Source organism: Pleurotus ostreatus (genome assembly GCF_014466165.1).
Source record: "Pleurotus ostreatus strain PC9 chromosome Unknown scaffold_1, whole genome shotgun sequence".
Taxonomy (NCBI): domain Eukaryota; kingdom Fungi; phylum Basidiomycota; class Agaricomycetes; order Agaricales; family Pleurotaceae; genus Pleurotus; species Pleurotus ostreatus.
Window position 1 is genome coordinate 2,710,156 of NW_023503156.1, and position 15,314 is coordinate 2,725,469.

A 15,314-nucleotide genomic window follows, 5' to 3' on the forward strand; every position below is an offset into this window, starting at 1 on the left:
GATGAAGAGATGCCAAAAAAAGATGTATGATCGTATTATCTAAGGCGCTTGATTCATTTCACGATCGCTTGGTACCTGAGGCTGCGAGACCAGATCTCGTACAAAGCTCCCGTGTTCCTGCTGTTCTACTAGCTGTAAGTACGAATACTATATATTGATCAGCTCTGACATGTATGATATGGCCATCCTTAGGCCACGAGTAGCAATTGGACATCAAAAGCATGGAAGCCCCTTCGTCATCTAACCAACGGGTCCAGCCCAACTTGCAAACTGGCTTGGCGCGGCCCGATGTCCTTTACTTTGGGTACGGTAGCAACATGTGGCTGGAACAAATGGAGAGAAGGTGCCCCCAGAGCACGTATGTCGGCATCGCGATACTGGAGGGTTGGCGATGGATGATCAATGAGCGTGGCTATGCGAACGTTGTCCCCTCAGCAGAGGATCACGTCTACGGGTTGGTGTACAAGCTGAGCGAAGAGGATGAAAAGAGCTTGGACGTATACGAAGGTGTCCCTTTGGACTACATCAAGAAGTTCATGGCCGTCAAACAGTCGGGCAGCGCACCACTGTTGAACAAGGAATTCAATACCTTAGTATATGTCGATGAAATTAGGTTGCACGACGACTTGCCACGAACGGAGTACATATATCGCATGAACATGGCTATCAGGGATGCCTTGAAGGAAGGCGTGCCACCGGAGTACATGGATAAATACCTACGCCCATTTATACCTGCAAATGCTTAGTAGATGTTTAGGAAAGCGACGTTTGGTAGTGATACGGGCTCGATGACGCGTAAATGCTTGTAGAACAAAGTTATTTCTCACATAAAGTACACACTCCTAATCTGTGAATTTGCAATACGATTCTATGAATCAGCCGAGCTTCGTCCCTCAACGCGAATATCGTAGCCGTAAGCAACCCCTGCAGATCCTGGCACATCGCCCGGGCCCTCGTAATGCATTTTCGACACGTCGTAATTTCCTAATCACCAGGTAAGTTTCACATCTAAATGGAAGTTATGGCACGTACCAATGAACTTCCAACCATCTTCCTTGACATGGTACAGGTTACATGTATTACCAGAGAAAGCATCACGGTGACCGGCAGCATAGATGCTACGCCTTCCAAGTTCTTGAGCTTCTTCATCCGAAAGATCCCAATGGTAACCTTGATCGAGCACACCATACGCGAACGTGCTACCTGATCCGACAGAGAAGAGGTCCCCCTTCAACCGGGTTCCATCTGAGTCGACGTAGAATATAGCTGGGCCCTGAAGATACTCAATTAGTCTCGAGACGCAACGATTATGCGAACTCTATCCTACCGTTTTGTCCCATCCACAAATCATCGTGCCCTAATCACGATTCAGAAATATACCCAGGAGTGTGTTCAGGCCACTGACCATGCTCAACCCCATGCCCTTATATCCGTAAACTAAGTTACTAAGGTATTTGCTCGCGGCGGAGACAGATATTCTTTCCCTGTTTCGCAGTTCGTGAAGTCGGCAATGGATCCCCAGATAGGTTTCCCAGTACTGGCAATCGGCTAACACCCTATAAGTCGAGTATACAGATACAAGGAACAGATAACTGACCAGCGCCACCAGCCATGGTTCCCAAGAGATACGGATTGATTTCAATTACCTTCTTCACCGTCCCAGATGCTACAGAGCGATGAGACGCGCGTTACACGACTTGTTACTTTCACACTCACCGACATAGCTTCCTGCTGTAGCTCTGGAATCCACTGCGACGATCACACCACCCTTGAATCTGAAGGCCAGCGTAGTTGTTCCGTGTTGAATTTTGATCCTGCAGTTAGGATCGGAAGAGTCGTCGGTATGTAGTCGAAGGAAGGCGGTGGGCTAGCTAGACTGAGCATCCTTGACGTTCTTAAAGTTCAGAGACTACTCACATCAGCTACTGAAGGGATTGAGAAAGTCGGCACGCCTTTCGCAAGACTGCCATAGCCAGCTTCTGAGCCCCACGATGCATCAGAGAAGTCATCATCTTCCATTGCAATAGCCTTGGCCTTGCTGAGCTCTGCGCCCGCACTTGTGGAGGAGAAACGCGATGCGAAGGTGTTCATGTCGGGCGAGTAAGCTGTAAGTAGAATACGCAAGCTGACGCGGCGCGTCCATTTACTGAGTCCCCCTTGTGGATAAAATACGGACAAACAAAGTGATGGTATATGGGCGCTTATCTATATTGGTTTTTCCCCTAATGCCTCCACAGTAGTTACACTTCGCAGCAACTTCACACTTGACGATGAAGACTTTCCTCGCAAAAGCCAAGAAACCGTTCATCAACCCCAAGGTCTCCTCAGGAAAAGATAGGCCAGGCGCCGATTCTCATTCCACGATCCGTCAGACGCATCCCGGCCTCAAACCGAAGTATACAGTCCCTCCAGTACCACACCCGTGTCCATACGAGCATATAGCCTTACTGGCTTCTGGAAAGGGTATTCTTCTTCGCCCCCATGGTGTAAAGCATCCAGCAAAGCATGTTCTTCTGCGGTGGGGCAAGGAAGTGATAATTGACGAGGTGGATGGACCTGGCGATAGCGAAGGAGCATCTTGGTCCGACGCGACCATCGTTTATGGCATAGTTGGTTTGCTGAATTTATACTCTGGTTAGTGAGTACTACCTGGGGTGGTCGGCTCTCTTAACATTTACCTTACCAGGACCACATCTTCTTGTGATTTCATCCAGAATGGATGCTGGTAATTGTAAGTGGTTGTGTACGTATCAACTACGAGCATGATTTCTAAGGCGGTGCGCCAGTTCTCGACGCACGTCACGCCGTCTACGGAGTGAAAGGCGTAGTTGCTATTCCAATGGTGGACGAGCAAGAAGCTAGAGTCGTGATCCACACTCTAGCATCTCGAAATCTTGCCCTTTCGCGTCCTTCCTTAGTGGCTTCTACGACGGCCGACACATCGGTTTCTATAGTCTCTGTAGAAAGTGCAACACCGACGTCGTCCGACACATTATCCTCGCAGGGTGGCCCTCGAGTCCAATTTTCCGAAGCCGTGAAGCCAACGACCGAATCCCAGACGCTCAGTGACGACTTAAGAGGTGACAGACCGACATCCCCTACACCATCCACAGCTTCGGCCGCATCGTCGGAGAATTCCGCAGATCCTTCCTCAGTAGCGAAGACGCTAGCAGACCGATTGTCGTTCTGGAGCCGGCTGTCCAAACGAGCACCAAATCTCAAATCACCGAACGGGGATGTAGTGTCCGCTGATATTGAGCCCGACATGCCCGACACTCCTTTAAGTCCAACTTTCGAGCCTAAAGTATTAGACGGAATCATCAAAGATGCCAAAGGTGAACCAGGGGAAGTCCTTGGCTCAATTATTGCATCCACTGCTCCTCCCCCAACATCATCAGAGGAAAGACACTCAGAACTCGAGACTAAAATCATCAAAGAATGTATTAAAGAGTACACCAAAGGTGGCATGTATTTTGCATATAACTTTGGTATGCCATCGTTTTCGACGGCCGAACAATTGCAACAATGGGTCAGTAATCTGACTTGGAATGGTTTTCAGATATTACTCGTTCCCTTCGCCATAAACAATCCTTGGTTACCAAGAGTCAGAAGCAACAAGCCCTCTTGGTAGACCTGAATGCCATTCCGACACCGGATTCCATCGACCCCACTCACGTAGCACTGGCGGAACCCAACCCTACACTTCCTTTATGGCGCCGAGTAGACAAGGAGTTTTGGTGGAATGAATGGCTCAGCAAACCTTTTATCGATGCCGGTGTGAGCATCTACGAAATTTATAATTTGCGACGTGCTGAATTCCATTCTTACCCAAGCTACATTCATACGTTCTCCCCATAATGCAAGGATACTATCAGGCGACTAATTTTGTGGTGCCACTGGAATCGACTGACCCGGAAGCTGAAGATGTCGCTTCCGTACAATATATAATCGTATCTCGCAGGTCGAGGTACCGGGCTGGCCTTCGTTACCAGCGAAGAGGGATCGATGACGCTGCACATGTAGCCAACTTCGTCGAGACCGAGACGGTCATGAGCGTGGAGGTACATTATCCTTCGCGCCGTTGATGTCTAACCCGGCATATTTTTTTGCAGCGTGAAGGCACTACGAATGTGTTCAGTTATGTTCAAATCCGTGGATCTAGTACGTACTTTTGATTTCCCCGTTCTGTCTTTTTTTTTCCAGCCAGATCTGTTTTCCCCCAGTACCTTTGTATTGGCTTCAGACCGGGTACGGCCTAAAGCCGCCACCAGTAATCGCTACTGATAGGACGCACGAACAACAAATGGATGCGCTGAAGCGTCATTTTCTTCGAACTATCCCTCAGCATGGCCCACATGTATGTGCCACAGTCCACTTGCAAGAGTAGTTGTGAATGATAGCTGTATTGAAAAGACTATCGTGAATCTCGCGGAGCAACAAGGCAGAGAAGGCGAAATCACAAGAAGTTACAAGGAACACGTCGCTGAGCTGGGCTCCAAGGACGTTCGGTGAGGTTCTCTCATTCGTAGTGTCTAAGACAAACTAAATGACATCTATTTCTCTAGCTACTATGAATACGACTTCCATCGCGAAACCAGGGGCATGAGGTTACTCCGGTCTTGCATGTTCTTCAAACTGAGGCTGATGTTTTCCAAGATACGAGAAGCTATCTTCTTTGATTGACGCCATGGAACGTACATTTGACCAGCAAGGGTGCGTATAGATCCGGTAGTCAAGCGTCATTCCTTAGCTTGCGTTCTAGATTTTTCTGGATGTCAGGGAAAACTGTGTTATCTGACCAGGCGGGTGTGTTCAGAGTCAATTGCATAGATTGCCTCGATAGAACGAATGTCGTTCAGGTACACCCCTCGATTTTCTAATTTGTATTTGCTGTAACTTATCATATCCTAGTCCGCTTTCGCCCGTTATGTTTTGCAGAAGCAGCTTGGGGCTGTTGCTCTACTGAATCGTTCTCCAACCGACAACAAATCTGACATCAACCTCATATTCAACGACGGTGCGCACTTCGCACAGAAATAGTCATCATGGAATGAACACCGCCCACAGTATGGGCTAATAACGGTGACGCTATCAGCCGAGCTTAGTACGTTCGTTGGTCTTTGATAAGTGCTGAGTCACTGACAGGGCAATAGCGCGGGTACTTCGGCTTTGAAGGTGATACCTCTTCCACTGGTGCCTTTTGAATTCACTGACGATTTGATATCATAGGGGGACTTCACTAGGTTCGCCAATTCTTTATTAATCTCCTTGCCCTGGCGGTACTCAAACCAACTCTAGAACCGGAAAACGGGACCTCAGCGGAATGCTAAATGACGGAGTCAACTCTCTTGCTCGGTCAGTAGAAATGCATCATCACCGTCAATAGGAGTAACAATGCCTTACCTCCCGAACACTCCAGGATGTACACATCTACTTTCAGCGACTGGTTCAGCCAAGCCGTCATAGATTTTATGCTTGGAAACAGGACGTTATCCGTTTTCTCCGAGTTTCTACTCAAGCTTCAGTCCAGCGATCCTCGAGATCTCATTAGATTATCAAAGATCCGTGCTGAGGCCATCGCCACTTCGGCGTCGCGCGTACTATGTGAGGGCGAGAGCCTGGTGTCAGGGTGGACCCTATTTGGTCCGGACAAGTTCAATGTAAAGATGAGCGACAAATTTGAGGAGAAAGTGCTCCTATTGGTGAGTCAACAAAACATGCTACTACCATTGCTAATGTTCGGTCAGACCAAACGCGCTTTGTATATTATCGTTCGTTTGGTTACTTTGTTCTACTCTTATCATAGCTAACTCCTAGCGATCAAGACCTATGATTATACCTTGGAGAAAGTCAAGATGTATACCCGTGTCCCACTTGGTGACATCGTCAGTATCACCAAAGGTGAGCTATCTGCGGTGCTCTCCAACTTGTCTTGCCAACGATCATGTGTAGGAGCATATATTATATCACCCTTAGAAGAGGCGAGCCGCGATCCATTACAGAATGCCGGGTTGATCATCTCATGGCTCAATACCCCACACCAAGAAACCAGAGTAACAAGCTACTCCATCCGAAATTCTGTAGACTTATCTAGCCCTCCCGGATCCCCCCTTCCCTTCGCATCTGCTAATCGCTCCTCGTTGAATCGCCCTCGATCTTCAATGATATTGTCTCTTACGCGCAGAGGATCCCAGCTTTCCAGAATACTAACGGATGCCTCGCTGACTGCCAGCTGCGAGAAGACATTTGCCGCTTTCAAAGTCCTCCCCATCGATCATGCCCGAATCCGACAAGGATCGACGTTGGGATCAGCATATTCCGAAGTTGCTGATGAACTGACGGGGGCATCAAACTGCAAGGAAGCCACGAACTGGATCGTGGAGACCATATGTCAAGCTTGTGAAGACATAGGAAGCAATCCGCATGGTCGACGTATGGTCAAAGAAGAGGATATCGTTAGGTGGGGCGCCACATCATGCATCTACATTCCTATCTCACTTCTTTCCATCAAGTCTGGCCGAAGCACAGCGCATGACAAGCATGTACGCAAAGATGGAATATGGTTTAAAGCGGTTGTTATGGTTAGGGAGTTAGGTTATTTAACATGATTATTCTCATATACCCCTTCACTTGTGCTCGTGCTTGTGCTATTGTATATACATGGTAATTCGAATTAGCTATCCAAGACATTAACAAAGTAGTAGTCCCATAGGATAGTTGTAAAGAATAGATGCTCCGGTTACTGACACGTTAAAAGATAGTATGTGAAGAAACAAAAATCCCGGGAAAAAATGAAAAAAGTAGCATTATAGGCATAGTCTGTGTCCGTCCATCAAACACTGGTATCAAATCACCGCAATCCACCCTCTCCGAGGTCAATAAACCTCGTCACACGCTTCATCGCCCGACCGCTCATCACTAGATCTTGAGCACCAACGTCATCCCCGTAATCGCTATCGCCATCATAGGTGCTTCTAGCGGCGTGAACATGTTTGTCACAGAGCATCCTGCCATCGACTTCCCAATATTCTTCCAATCGAGTCTTGCATGGGTATCCGGGGTGCTCGCATGTGAAGTGTTCGGGATGGTACCGGTCGCCTGAATGAGAAACCGCGCAGGGCCCTTCGATGGGTTGTCCGCATAGAGCTGCAGCGCAAAGCGAGTCATTCGCTTCGTGATAATGATATGCACAAAATGGTTTGCCATCGAACACATAGAAGGTCTTATCCGGAAATGGTTTCTGTACAAATTCTGGTTAGATGAAGTCTATATCGTCGATAGGCAATATACGAACCTGGCATGTAGAGCAACTGAAGCACTGCTTGTGATACTTGCCCTTGAGCTGACCATCCGAGGACGATATCGCAGCAGTTTCAATCGGTAAATTACATCGTCGACACTGCGTGCGTAACGAATGATCAATCTCCCGCAACAGTGGAAAGTAGCAACGGTGGACTTACTTTAGGCAAATACATATTCTTCCAACATGCCTCACAAAGCACTCCACCTCCACCACCATCTATAGCTATCCACCGGCCATCGTCGATTTGCTTGTCACACTTCCTGCACACACGAATCTTCTTCGGCTTCACACTCTTCTCTGGGACTTTAGCGTTCAGATCATGGTCGTGTGCGCTGAGACCGGATCCAGGTGTGGTGCGAGAACGAACGATGGTTGTAGGCGGGGGAGGATTCTTAGACTCGGGGGAGGATTGTGGCAGCAAACTTCCACCTGGAACCGTGTTACTACGAGTAGGGAATGTCCTCCCTTTGTCGAGTGGCCTCATCTCCGGGTCCTCATAATCCTTCCCGCTACTAAGGTCTTCAATTAGAGTCTCCATCACTACCTCTAGGTCGGCGCCACCACGAGCAGTTGCATGGCTATTCGCAACTCTGTCGAGTAACGATAAACCCTTCGAACTTTTAGGGCTATCTCTCAGGGCGCGCTCATCCACGGAGTCGTCATCATCGCTATCTGAATAAACAGAATTAGAATTGGTACTCATTCGTTCACGCCTTTTCTGGGCACCAGGCTTTAGGGCGGCCGTCTGGGGCAATGAACCGCTGGAGTCTGTCGTCATGGAAGGGAAGCGGATATGATTACGGCTAGCATCACGTTGAGGGCCACTTCGTAAGATGGAGCCTTTCCGGGGAGACGATGTGGGACTTTTCTTGATAGTACCAGGGAAAGGTAAGAGTCCTTTGTCTTCGTCTTCCGCATCAGAATCCGCGTAAGCCAAACCATACTCAGAACCAGAGGAAGGTGACATTGGGACTGGAATGGAAGGTGATTTCGTATCCGAGGCAGTGGTGGTCGTTGTGTTCGAACGTTGTCGGCCGGTTCTTGCAGAGTAAGACGATGCAGACGATGCGGAGCGTGCAGCAGCGGGAGAAGTTGGTAGACCATTGGTGATAGAAGGAGTTGCTGAATGAGAGCGCTTGGGAGGGGTCGAAGTTTTACTCGGGCTGGAGGCTGGATTATCCAAGTTCCGATTATTTGAATCATATAATATTTCATTATCCTGTGTGCTGGGCTGGCCCTTCTTGTATTTTTCAAAGAACGGAAGGCGGGCATTGCCCAAAGGTGTGATGGGACCAGCGGACGAAGGGTTTGACGAGTTAGAGGTCGGGGATGTAGACAAGTTCGCGAATGTGGTATTCAGTGGTGGTATCGAAGGGGGTATGTTGCTGGTGGGTATTGACATTGGCGAAGGTGTTCGTGTTTGGGGTGCATATGGTGTCACTAGAGGAGAATATGGGGCATTAGGGGATGGAGCTGTAAACGATGATGTTCAGAGCAGCAAGGACATTGGAAAGGTGCCACATACCTCCTACTCCAGCACGAGGGCCGGTGTACCCAGACGGTTGTGCGTTCAAATATTCAGGTCCATTCTGTCGAAAGGGTGTGCTCCTTCCGTCGTCCCATCCGCCGCCCCCATCGCCACGCTGATTTGGAGGTGGAAGAGCAAACATGGCTGCTCGTGCAGCGGCTGCAAATCCGCGTCTACCCACTCCAGCCATACCCGCTTCACCACCGGACTTGGTGTCGATAACCTCCGGCACAGCAGGCGGCTCCACCATTGGGGGAGGCGTGTATGATGCTGGCGGGGGACCTTGAAAACGAGGATTCGGAGGCTGCATCATCGGGGGAGGGCCACCGTAGTTGGAACTTGAAGCGAAGGGCTGGGCATTGTTGGAAGGCGTCCGAGCACGGGCGTCCATGCTAGGTCGACTTGATTGGTCCGACGGCGTTCGAGCGCGTGCGTTGGGGTTTGGGCGGGGCAAAGAATTGTTCGAAATGTTGGAAAAAGTGCGGGCACGCCCATCATGGCCAGGCGACATGGCCAGCGGCGAGTTGTTTGAGGGCGTGCGGGCACGCATGTTTTCCAACGGGGAGCCTGCAGACGGTGAACCACGAAACGGACCATTGCGAGGAGGCGACGTCGCCGTGTTCGTGTTTATACGAGGTGAATCTCTTCTCTGGGGAAACGCAACGCTTGGCGAGCTGGAGGAAACCGAACTAGCGGGCGATGGCGACCTTGGGTTGCTGACCAGGTTCTGGAGTCGCGTCGGTAAAAGGGCTGTTGCAGCCGACGGGGTCAACGCAGGCTTTGGCAAATTGAGTGCGGCTTTCGACTGAGTTGGCAGCGGTGGGGGCTTTGGGCAGATATGGTCCCCAAGCTCTGCGAGAGGGACTGGATTATTGCAGGACGAACATTTTACAGTAGGAAGGAGCTGTGATATTCTAGGAACTTGTTGGGAGGACGCAGACGACGGGCTCAACAACGGAGCCATCATCGTGGCAGGTTCTGAGAAGGAATGTTGGGTAGTACGTCCAGCGTGGGGTCGGGGGATGGGAGGGGAGGAGGAGATGGTCGTGGAACAATCACAAGAAGGACCACGCCGACGACGTGATGCTCGGTTGCGACCTCAACGCTGGATTTCACGCATCAATTAAAAACCCTAAAATCGCCCATCTGGCTTCATTTCGATCATGATCTTTGAAATTGCCGTAATCTCAACGGTCCCTTCTCACTTCTGCACAATTTGTAGAGCACAGCAACCCAGAACTGGTTATCCCATCACGTGGAACCACACCGCACTCTTTCGAATTGGGAACAAGGTTACTTCCAGCGTTGTTGAAGGAACCGACACTGCTCGTCCTCGAAGATGGGTACGTACGACTACGCTATCCCGACTATCAAACCCATCATCACAAATAGAAGCACCCTTCCAGTCGCGGCCGAACCCGAGGACAAAGACTAGACACGCGATTTCTATGAACGATTGTGTGGACGCGGATAGGTTACAGGTGGTCGGGTTGCCAGGCTCGTGGGACAAGGATATCCGAGGGGGAGCAAGGGAAAATAGGCTATTACATAGCCTGTCGAGTCTGCTGTCCATCCGGTTTGGTTGCCGCTGCAGATATGCGTAAACTTGTGGAGCGCAAGGATCTCGGAGCGTTCTGGAGGGAACAAGCTACCATCGGTGGAATGGAAGGTCTGCACTCCTTCGCACGAATCACGACAATGTCCCGGACTTTGGTTTAACGTAGTATCGCATGGTACCAGCACCAGCGCTCAACCGAAACTTGTTTCTCACCATCATGTTTGCATCAGATTTTCAGAGTTTGATTGGTGCGGGAGAATAGTTGTAGCTATTCTCGCCAATCATCGTCATCTTCCAAGAGGCTGATGCTTGCTGCATATGGTTAGAGTATGGAATGACTTGGATGTGGAGGGACTAACTGTTCGCTGGTCTGCCAAGCTTCACGTAACCGCCCATCGTGCGTGCGGGGAGGCAGACGCTCCACTTGAAACTTGCGATGCAGGCTTGCAAACGACACATGGGTGCCACTGTATTGTAGTGTGTGGTGCGTGTCTCAGTCAACCGAAGTAAACCTACGGACCGATGAAGCATGTTGCTTTCCCGGAAGGGACACCCCGACCGCCCATCCCCTGTGTCTGTAACCGAACATCTCCCGCGAAGAGAGCAAAACTCCCACTCATCTAAAGTTATGACCGCTCTCTTCGGGGTTGCGTCGTCGAATGTTACTATGCCACGAATAAACGCTTCCGCACAACTTCACCTCGAAATTGCGCTATTACCTCGAAGAAAAGCTCGATTGCAGAGATTTGCAACCTGGGGTACGGAGTGCAGAGGTTCATGGAAACACGGCTGAGAATAGGATCGTACCGCCCAAACCTTCCTGATCCCCACCCAGTTAGTCTCAGTAACAACCGCCAGTACTTCCTTAAGCAAGCAAGAACACTAAACGAGGTTGAAAGCCTCGATGACAGAGAAAATTGACCGCAGTTAACTTGGAAGCCAACGCAAGCAGAGAGACGAAGAAGAGATGACATCACCTTTCATCGTGCGGGTATTCTACGGGGCAGATCGATAAACTCATCTGATTGCAATTGCGATAGGCGGACAGGACAGCGACAACATCGAACGGGTGGGTGGATTATGGACTGTAGTCTGATCGTGCTATAAGGCTGCTAAAAGAAGAATAAAGGTACAAGGGAGAAGAAGGGTCAGGTAATGCTCATTGGGGAGGGTAAGGTAATGGCGTTCGGCTGTGGCTTTCCTGCGTTTGGAGGCCAGAATGGTTGACAATCTGCTGCTGCTGTTGCGATTGGTCGGTGAGTTGCTGTGACGGCGTTTGGGCGAAGTTGGAAGCCGACGGGCCCGCGCCAGAGTTGACCCCACTTCCGGCCGTGGCGTTGAACCGAGAGAAAAATGTGTCCCATTGTCCTAGAAAATCGGCGGTAAATTAGAAGACTCTAAGCTATGTAAATGCGCTATACTTACCCCAATCAAACATGCTGCCTGGTATGCCTTCCAAGAATCCTGTATCCGCGATCGCAAATTGCTCCAGCGTATTGGTACCTTGGGGCACGTCTAATACATTCATTACCTGCACATTCCCAGGCACGGTTTGACTGTTCATGGCAGGGTTCACGTTCGGGAAGTTTCCGTCGCCCTTACCGCCCCACAAGGGTGTAATATTCACCATAGAGGAGGGTTGAACGGGCAGCGATGGTTGCGCTGTCGGATGCGAATTCGAATTCGACGGGCGCGCATCGGCGGGAAGCGGGGGTGCGAACGGGGAGGAAGAGAAGAGTTGCGCGTTATTCGACGTTGTAACAGAAGACATCGATCGCGTCGGGGCCTCACCTTCAGACTCCTCATCTGAACTGGTGCTGATGACGGTACCAGCAGGGAGATCCTTCAGGTCTTCCCGGGCATCTCCCTGGGCGACGAATACCCCGCCACCAGGCCGTGATGGATCCTTCTTGAAGTTCAAGCCACCCAGGACCTTCTTACCTATGACCCCTCCCGTAGGGTTGAGAGCCGGAGTCTCTATGGGCAGAGGGTCACCTTGGGTGGACTCAAACAGCAAGGTTATGATCTCCGCCGTCTGGAATTGGGTCGTGTCAGTTACAACATTCCTGCAGCAGTTTACACTGTCTGAGAGAACAAAGACCAGCCTTTCTTCTTGCTGACATATGATCAGGCGATAACGATGCTTCCCACCGGCGGACACAATCCCTCAGCTTTCTCAGCTTTGCCATGGCGTTTTCATCTTTCCGCCGTGCCCAAGTATGGATCTATTAAAGAATGTTAGTTAACGTACAGGCCTGGAGGAGAGCACATGTACCTGGACTAATGCACACAAAGTGGTGGCATAGGCAATCAATAACCACACATCGTAAGTCTTCTCATTGGCATCCAGCCAGTCGATGAGGTCACCGGTCATAGTCACCAATTGCGTCCATTGTTCCACGGTCAATCCAAATTTGAGGTGTGCAGGACATGTGTATGATATCCGCATGAAGACACGCCAGAACAGGATACAGACACAAGCATAAAGCATGTGGAGCAAGCCTAAAGGGAGGACGTTAAGTCATAGCTGGAAGCGATATTAAATCATGACTCACCAGCATTCCGGGGTGTGTTAACTCCACGGAATTTCAGATCTTCAGGTAATTGATCCTGCCACCGTTGTATGTCGGCGAGTAGTTCGACGAGGACCTGATCGGTCATAAACGTTAACCCAGACGGACTGAAATATGATGAATTGGTAGTTGATGCGAAAGTTTGTGCAAATATTACCTGTAGATGGTCTTATGCACTCGACCTAAGATGACACTCAGTCGAACGAGTTCATCCATATAGAGATCATGTTGATCGCCAGCGGAAGGCAGGCGGGCATCACAGTCGCGAACGTCGATCATATAAGGGTGGCCGTACGCTACGCTGATCCTAGAAACTGTTGGTCATAAGGATGATATAACATCAATGGGAGCGTACCATCTGTCACTGATCACACACGCGGCCCAAAGACGCCGCCGAAGTTCAACATTTTGCTTGAACGACTCCGCGCGATGAAGACCAAGGTCTTGCGCCTGCCACGCAAATGCTTGAGTGGAAGGGGCAATTTGATGAAGATGAGACGAACCATTCTAATTGCCGCGCCTAGTCGAATCCACAATGCAGACAGTGCGCTTGGAACGAACTGCGAATGACAGTCGCCCGACATGCACAATATGAGCAATGACTGAACATTGACGATCGAGGCCGTAGACAAGACGTCTTCTTTCTGTATAATGTTGTTGACCGCGTAACGAATTGTATCGAAGACCGTTTGTGGTATTTCCCGACGAGCGGCGGCCACCAGGCACATAGAATAGAGGAGGATGGGCGGCGGGTTGGGGTTCGCCAAAAACTCTGCCTTCGTCACAACGGGTAAAATGGGGGCAACATCAGCAAAGTACGCGTTAATCAGTTGTTCGACAACATCGCGCTCGATGTGTAGATCGACGGGTTTGGAAATTGCTTGCTTATGTTCCTCGTTGCTCGGCTTCTGGATCTGGATAAGGCCATCTCCCGTTTTAGTGACTTCCCATGTATGTTGGTATCTTTGATCGTAAGACTCGTATATGCGCGAGGAGATCGTAGCTTGTGAGTGCAATAGGTGGGCGGGTGAGGTAGGCCCTGCACCGTCTCATCAGTCTGAACCAAAGATCTTTGTGGAACGATCAGAAGGAACCAAACTCACCTAGCACCCCAATATCATGTCTTGGGTGAGAGTCTGCCTGAGAAGAAGCCGCGCGGACTGGTTCCGACTTCTCTTTATCAGCGCCCTCTTCCTCAAGCTTCTTCTTCTTGAAACGGGTCTCCGTGATGGGCAGAAAGAATGTACATTCAAAGCCATACTGCTTGCAGTGTTGGCAGACCGGTGGGTCCTGACAATATATGTCCAATGAGCCCAATGCCCGGTATAGCGGACAAATCACAGACCACGTCGGTGATAACATCACATCTATGGGAGGAATGATCAATTTGCCGCGCATTTATGGAGGGCACAGACGAACCTAATTTTACGCGCGCGACAGCTATCGCATGCACGCTGTGTTTTAGTTCGCTTCTTGAGATCAACCGGAGTCTGTGCTGTTGGGTGTGGCTGGGCACTATGAGCGCGAGCGAACTCGCTGCCCGATGCGCCTGCCTCATCATCAGAGGGTTTGTCTGAACCCCTACCACCGCCTTTCCTCTTACGTTTGGAACCCGACGACGTTGCCTGCGGACTTGGCTGCTGCACTTGAGGCTGCTCGTGTGGCGGGTGCGCATATACGACCGCCATTTGTGGGTGTGGAATTTGGGTGTAGCCGTACGCGGGTGGATGCCCGTACGACGCGGGATGTATAGCATAACTGTACTGAGCTTGGGCCATCGGAGGGGGACTTGCTGCATTGGGCTGGCCTTGTTGTGGTTGCTGCGGGTACTGACCCTGTTGTGAGTACGGGGGACCGTTTACGGGGTATGGGGGATTCATGAAAATGGCAGGACCAGGATACGGTTGAAGAACAGAAGTTGGAATTGGCAGAGGGGGTGCCTGGGCGACTGCATTGGACAAACAAAGACAGGAAGCAGGCAAACGGGTAAAGCAGATGAGCGGAGGCGGACAAGGTGAATTTTGAGAAAATAAAGGAACGAAGCTGACCTTGAGAAGAGGGATGTCGGGGCTTTGGTTCGGCAGCTAGTGTTCGCTTTCGTTGCCGCGGTTTCTTGTCAGCGTTTGTTGTCGGCTTGTTGGCAACGGGGGTCGGCTGGGCAGACAGAGGTTGCGGAGTAGCAGACGGCAGAGACTGCGGCAACGGCTGGGTGGTGGATTTGGGTGAAGAAGGAGACGCTTGTCCGTCCGGGGGAGATGCCATGTTTGTTTGTGCGTTCCTCCTCCGACAATCGATTCTCGATTCCTAGTCAAACAGTTTATGCTTGAATATAAAGCTGACTAAACCGTTGGA

General features: G+C 50.3%; 5 protein-coding genes across 5 annotated transcripts; 2 read left to right on the forward strand and 3 right to left on the reverse strand.

Moving 5' to 3' along the window:
* Positions 1–221: 221 nt before the first annotated feature.
* PC9H_000972 (uncharacterized protein) lies at positions 222–746 on the forward strand (the record flags this gene model as incomplete). Its single annotated transcript, XM_036770625.1, has 1 exon — positions 222–746. The coding sequence occupies one exon, from the start codon at positions 222–224 to the stop codon at positions 744–746; it is 525 nt and encodes a 174-aa protein (XP_036636470.1).
* Positions 747–868: 122 nt separating this feature from the next.
* PRE2 (Proteasome subunit beta type-5) lies at positions 869–2,091 on the reverse strand (the record flags this gene model as incomplete). The annotated part of the gene is made up of 7 exons (XM_036770626.1): positions 869–984; positions 1,033–1,273; positions 1,328–1,357; positions 1,406–1,548; positions 1,598–1,666; positions 1,717–1,867; positions 1,918–2,091. 7 exons carry the CDS (start codon positions 2,089–2,091, stop codon positions 869–871), a joined length of 924 nt encoding a protein of 307 aa, XP_036636471.1.
* A 179-nt stretch (positions 2,092–2,270) lies between these two features.
* PC9H_000974 (uncharacterized protein) lies at positions 2,271–6,594 on the forward strand (the record flags this gene model as incomplete). The annotated part of the gene is made up of 21 exons (XM_036770627.1): positions 2,271–2,634; positions 2,687–2,731; positions 2,787–3,488; positions 3,560–3,777; positions 3,834–4,061; positions 4,113–4,161; positions 4,224–4,357; positions 4,414–4,508; positions 4,566–4,607; positions 4,657–4,713; positions 4,763–4,859; positions 4,912–5,017; positions 5,068–5,104; positions 5,154–5,175; positions 5,230–5,243; positions 5,299–5,355; positions 5,420–5,702; positions 5,748–5,771; positions 5,826–5,901; positions 5,953–6,460; positions 6,513–6,594. The coding sequence occupies 21 exons, from the start codon at positions 2,271–2,273 to the stop codon at positions 6,592–6,594; spliced, it is 3,240 nt and encodes a 1,079-aa protein (XP_036636472.1).
* A 256-nt stretch (positions 6,595–6,850) lies between these two features.
* On the reverse strand, positions 6,851–9,798 carry PC9H_000975 (uncharacterized protein; the record flags this gene model as incomplete). Its single annotated transcript, XM_036770628.1, has 4 exons — positions 6,851–7,240; positions 7,295–7,399; positions 7,461–8,776; positions 8,829–9,798. The coding sequence occupies 4 exons, from the start codon at positions 9,796–9,798 to the stop codon at positions 6,851–6,853; spliced, it is 2,781 nt and encodes a 926-aa protein (XP_036636473.1).
* Positions 9,799–11,548: 1,750 nt separating this feature from the next.
* PC9H_000976 (uncharacterized protein) lies at positions 11,549–15,224 on the reverse strand (the record flags this gene model as incomplete). The annotated part of the gene is made up of 12 exons (XM_036770629.1): positions 11,549–11,757; positions 11,815–12,424; positions 12,495–12,614; positions 12,665–12,891; positions 12,945–13,069; positions 13,120–13,269; positions 13,318–13,412; positions 13,466–14,001; positions 14,066–14,252; positions 14,308–14,329; positions 14,382–14,910; positions 15,011–15,224. The coding sequence occupies 12 exons, from the start codon at positions 15,222–15,224 to the stop codon at positions 11,549–11,551; spliced, it is 3,024 nt and encodes a 1,007-aa protein (XP_036636474.1).
* Positions 15,225–15,314: the final 90 nt, after the last annotated feature.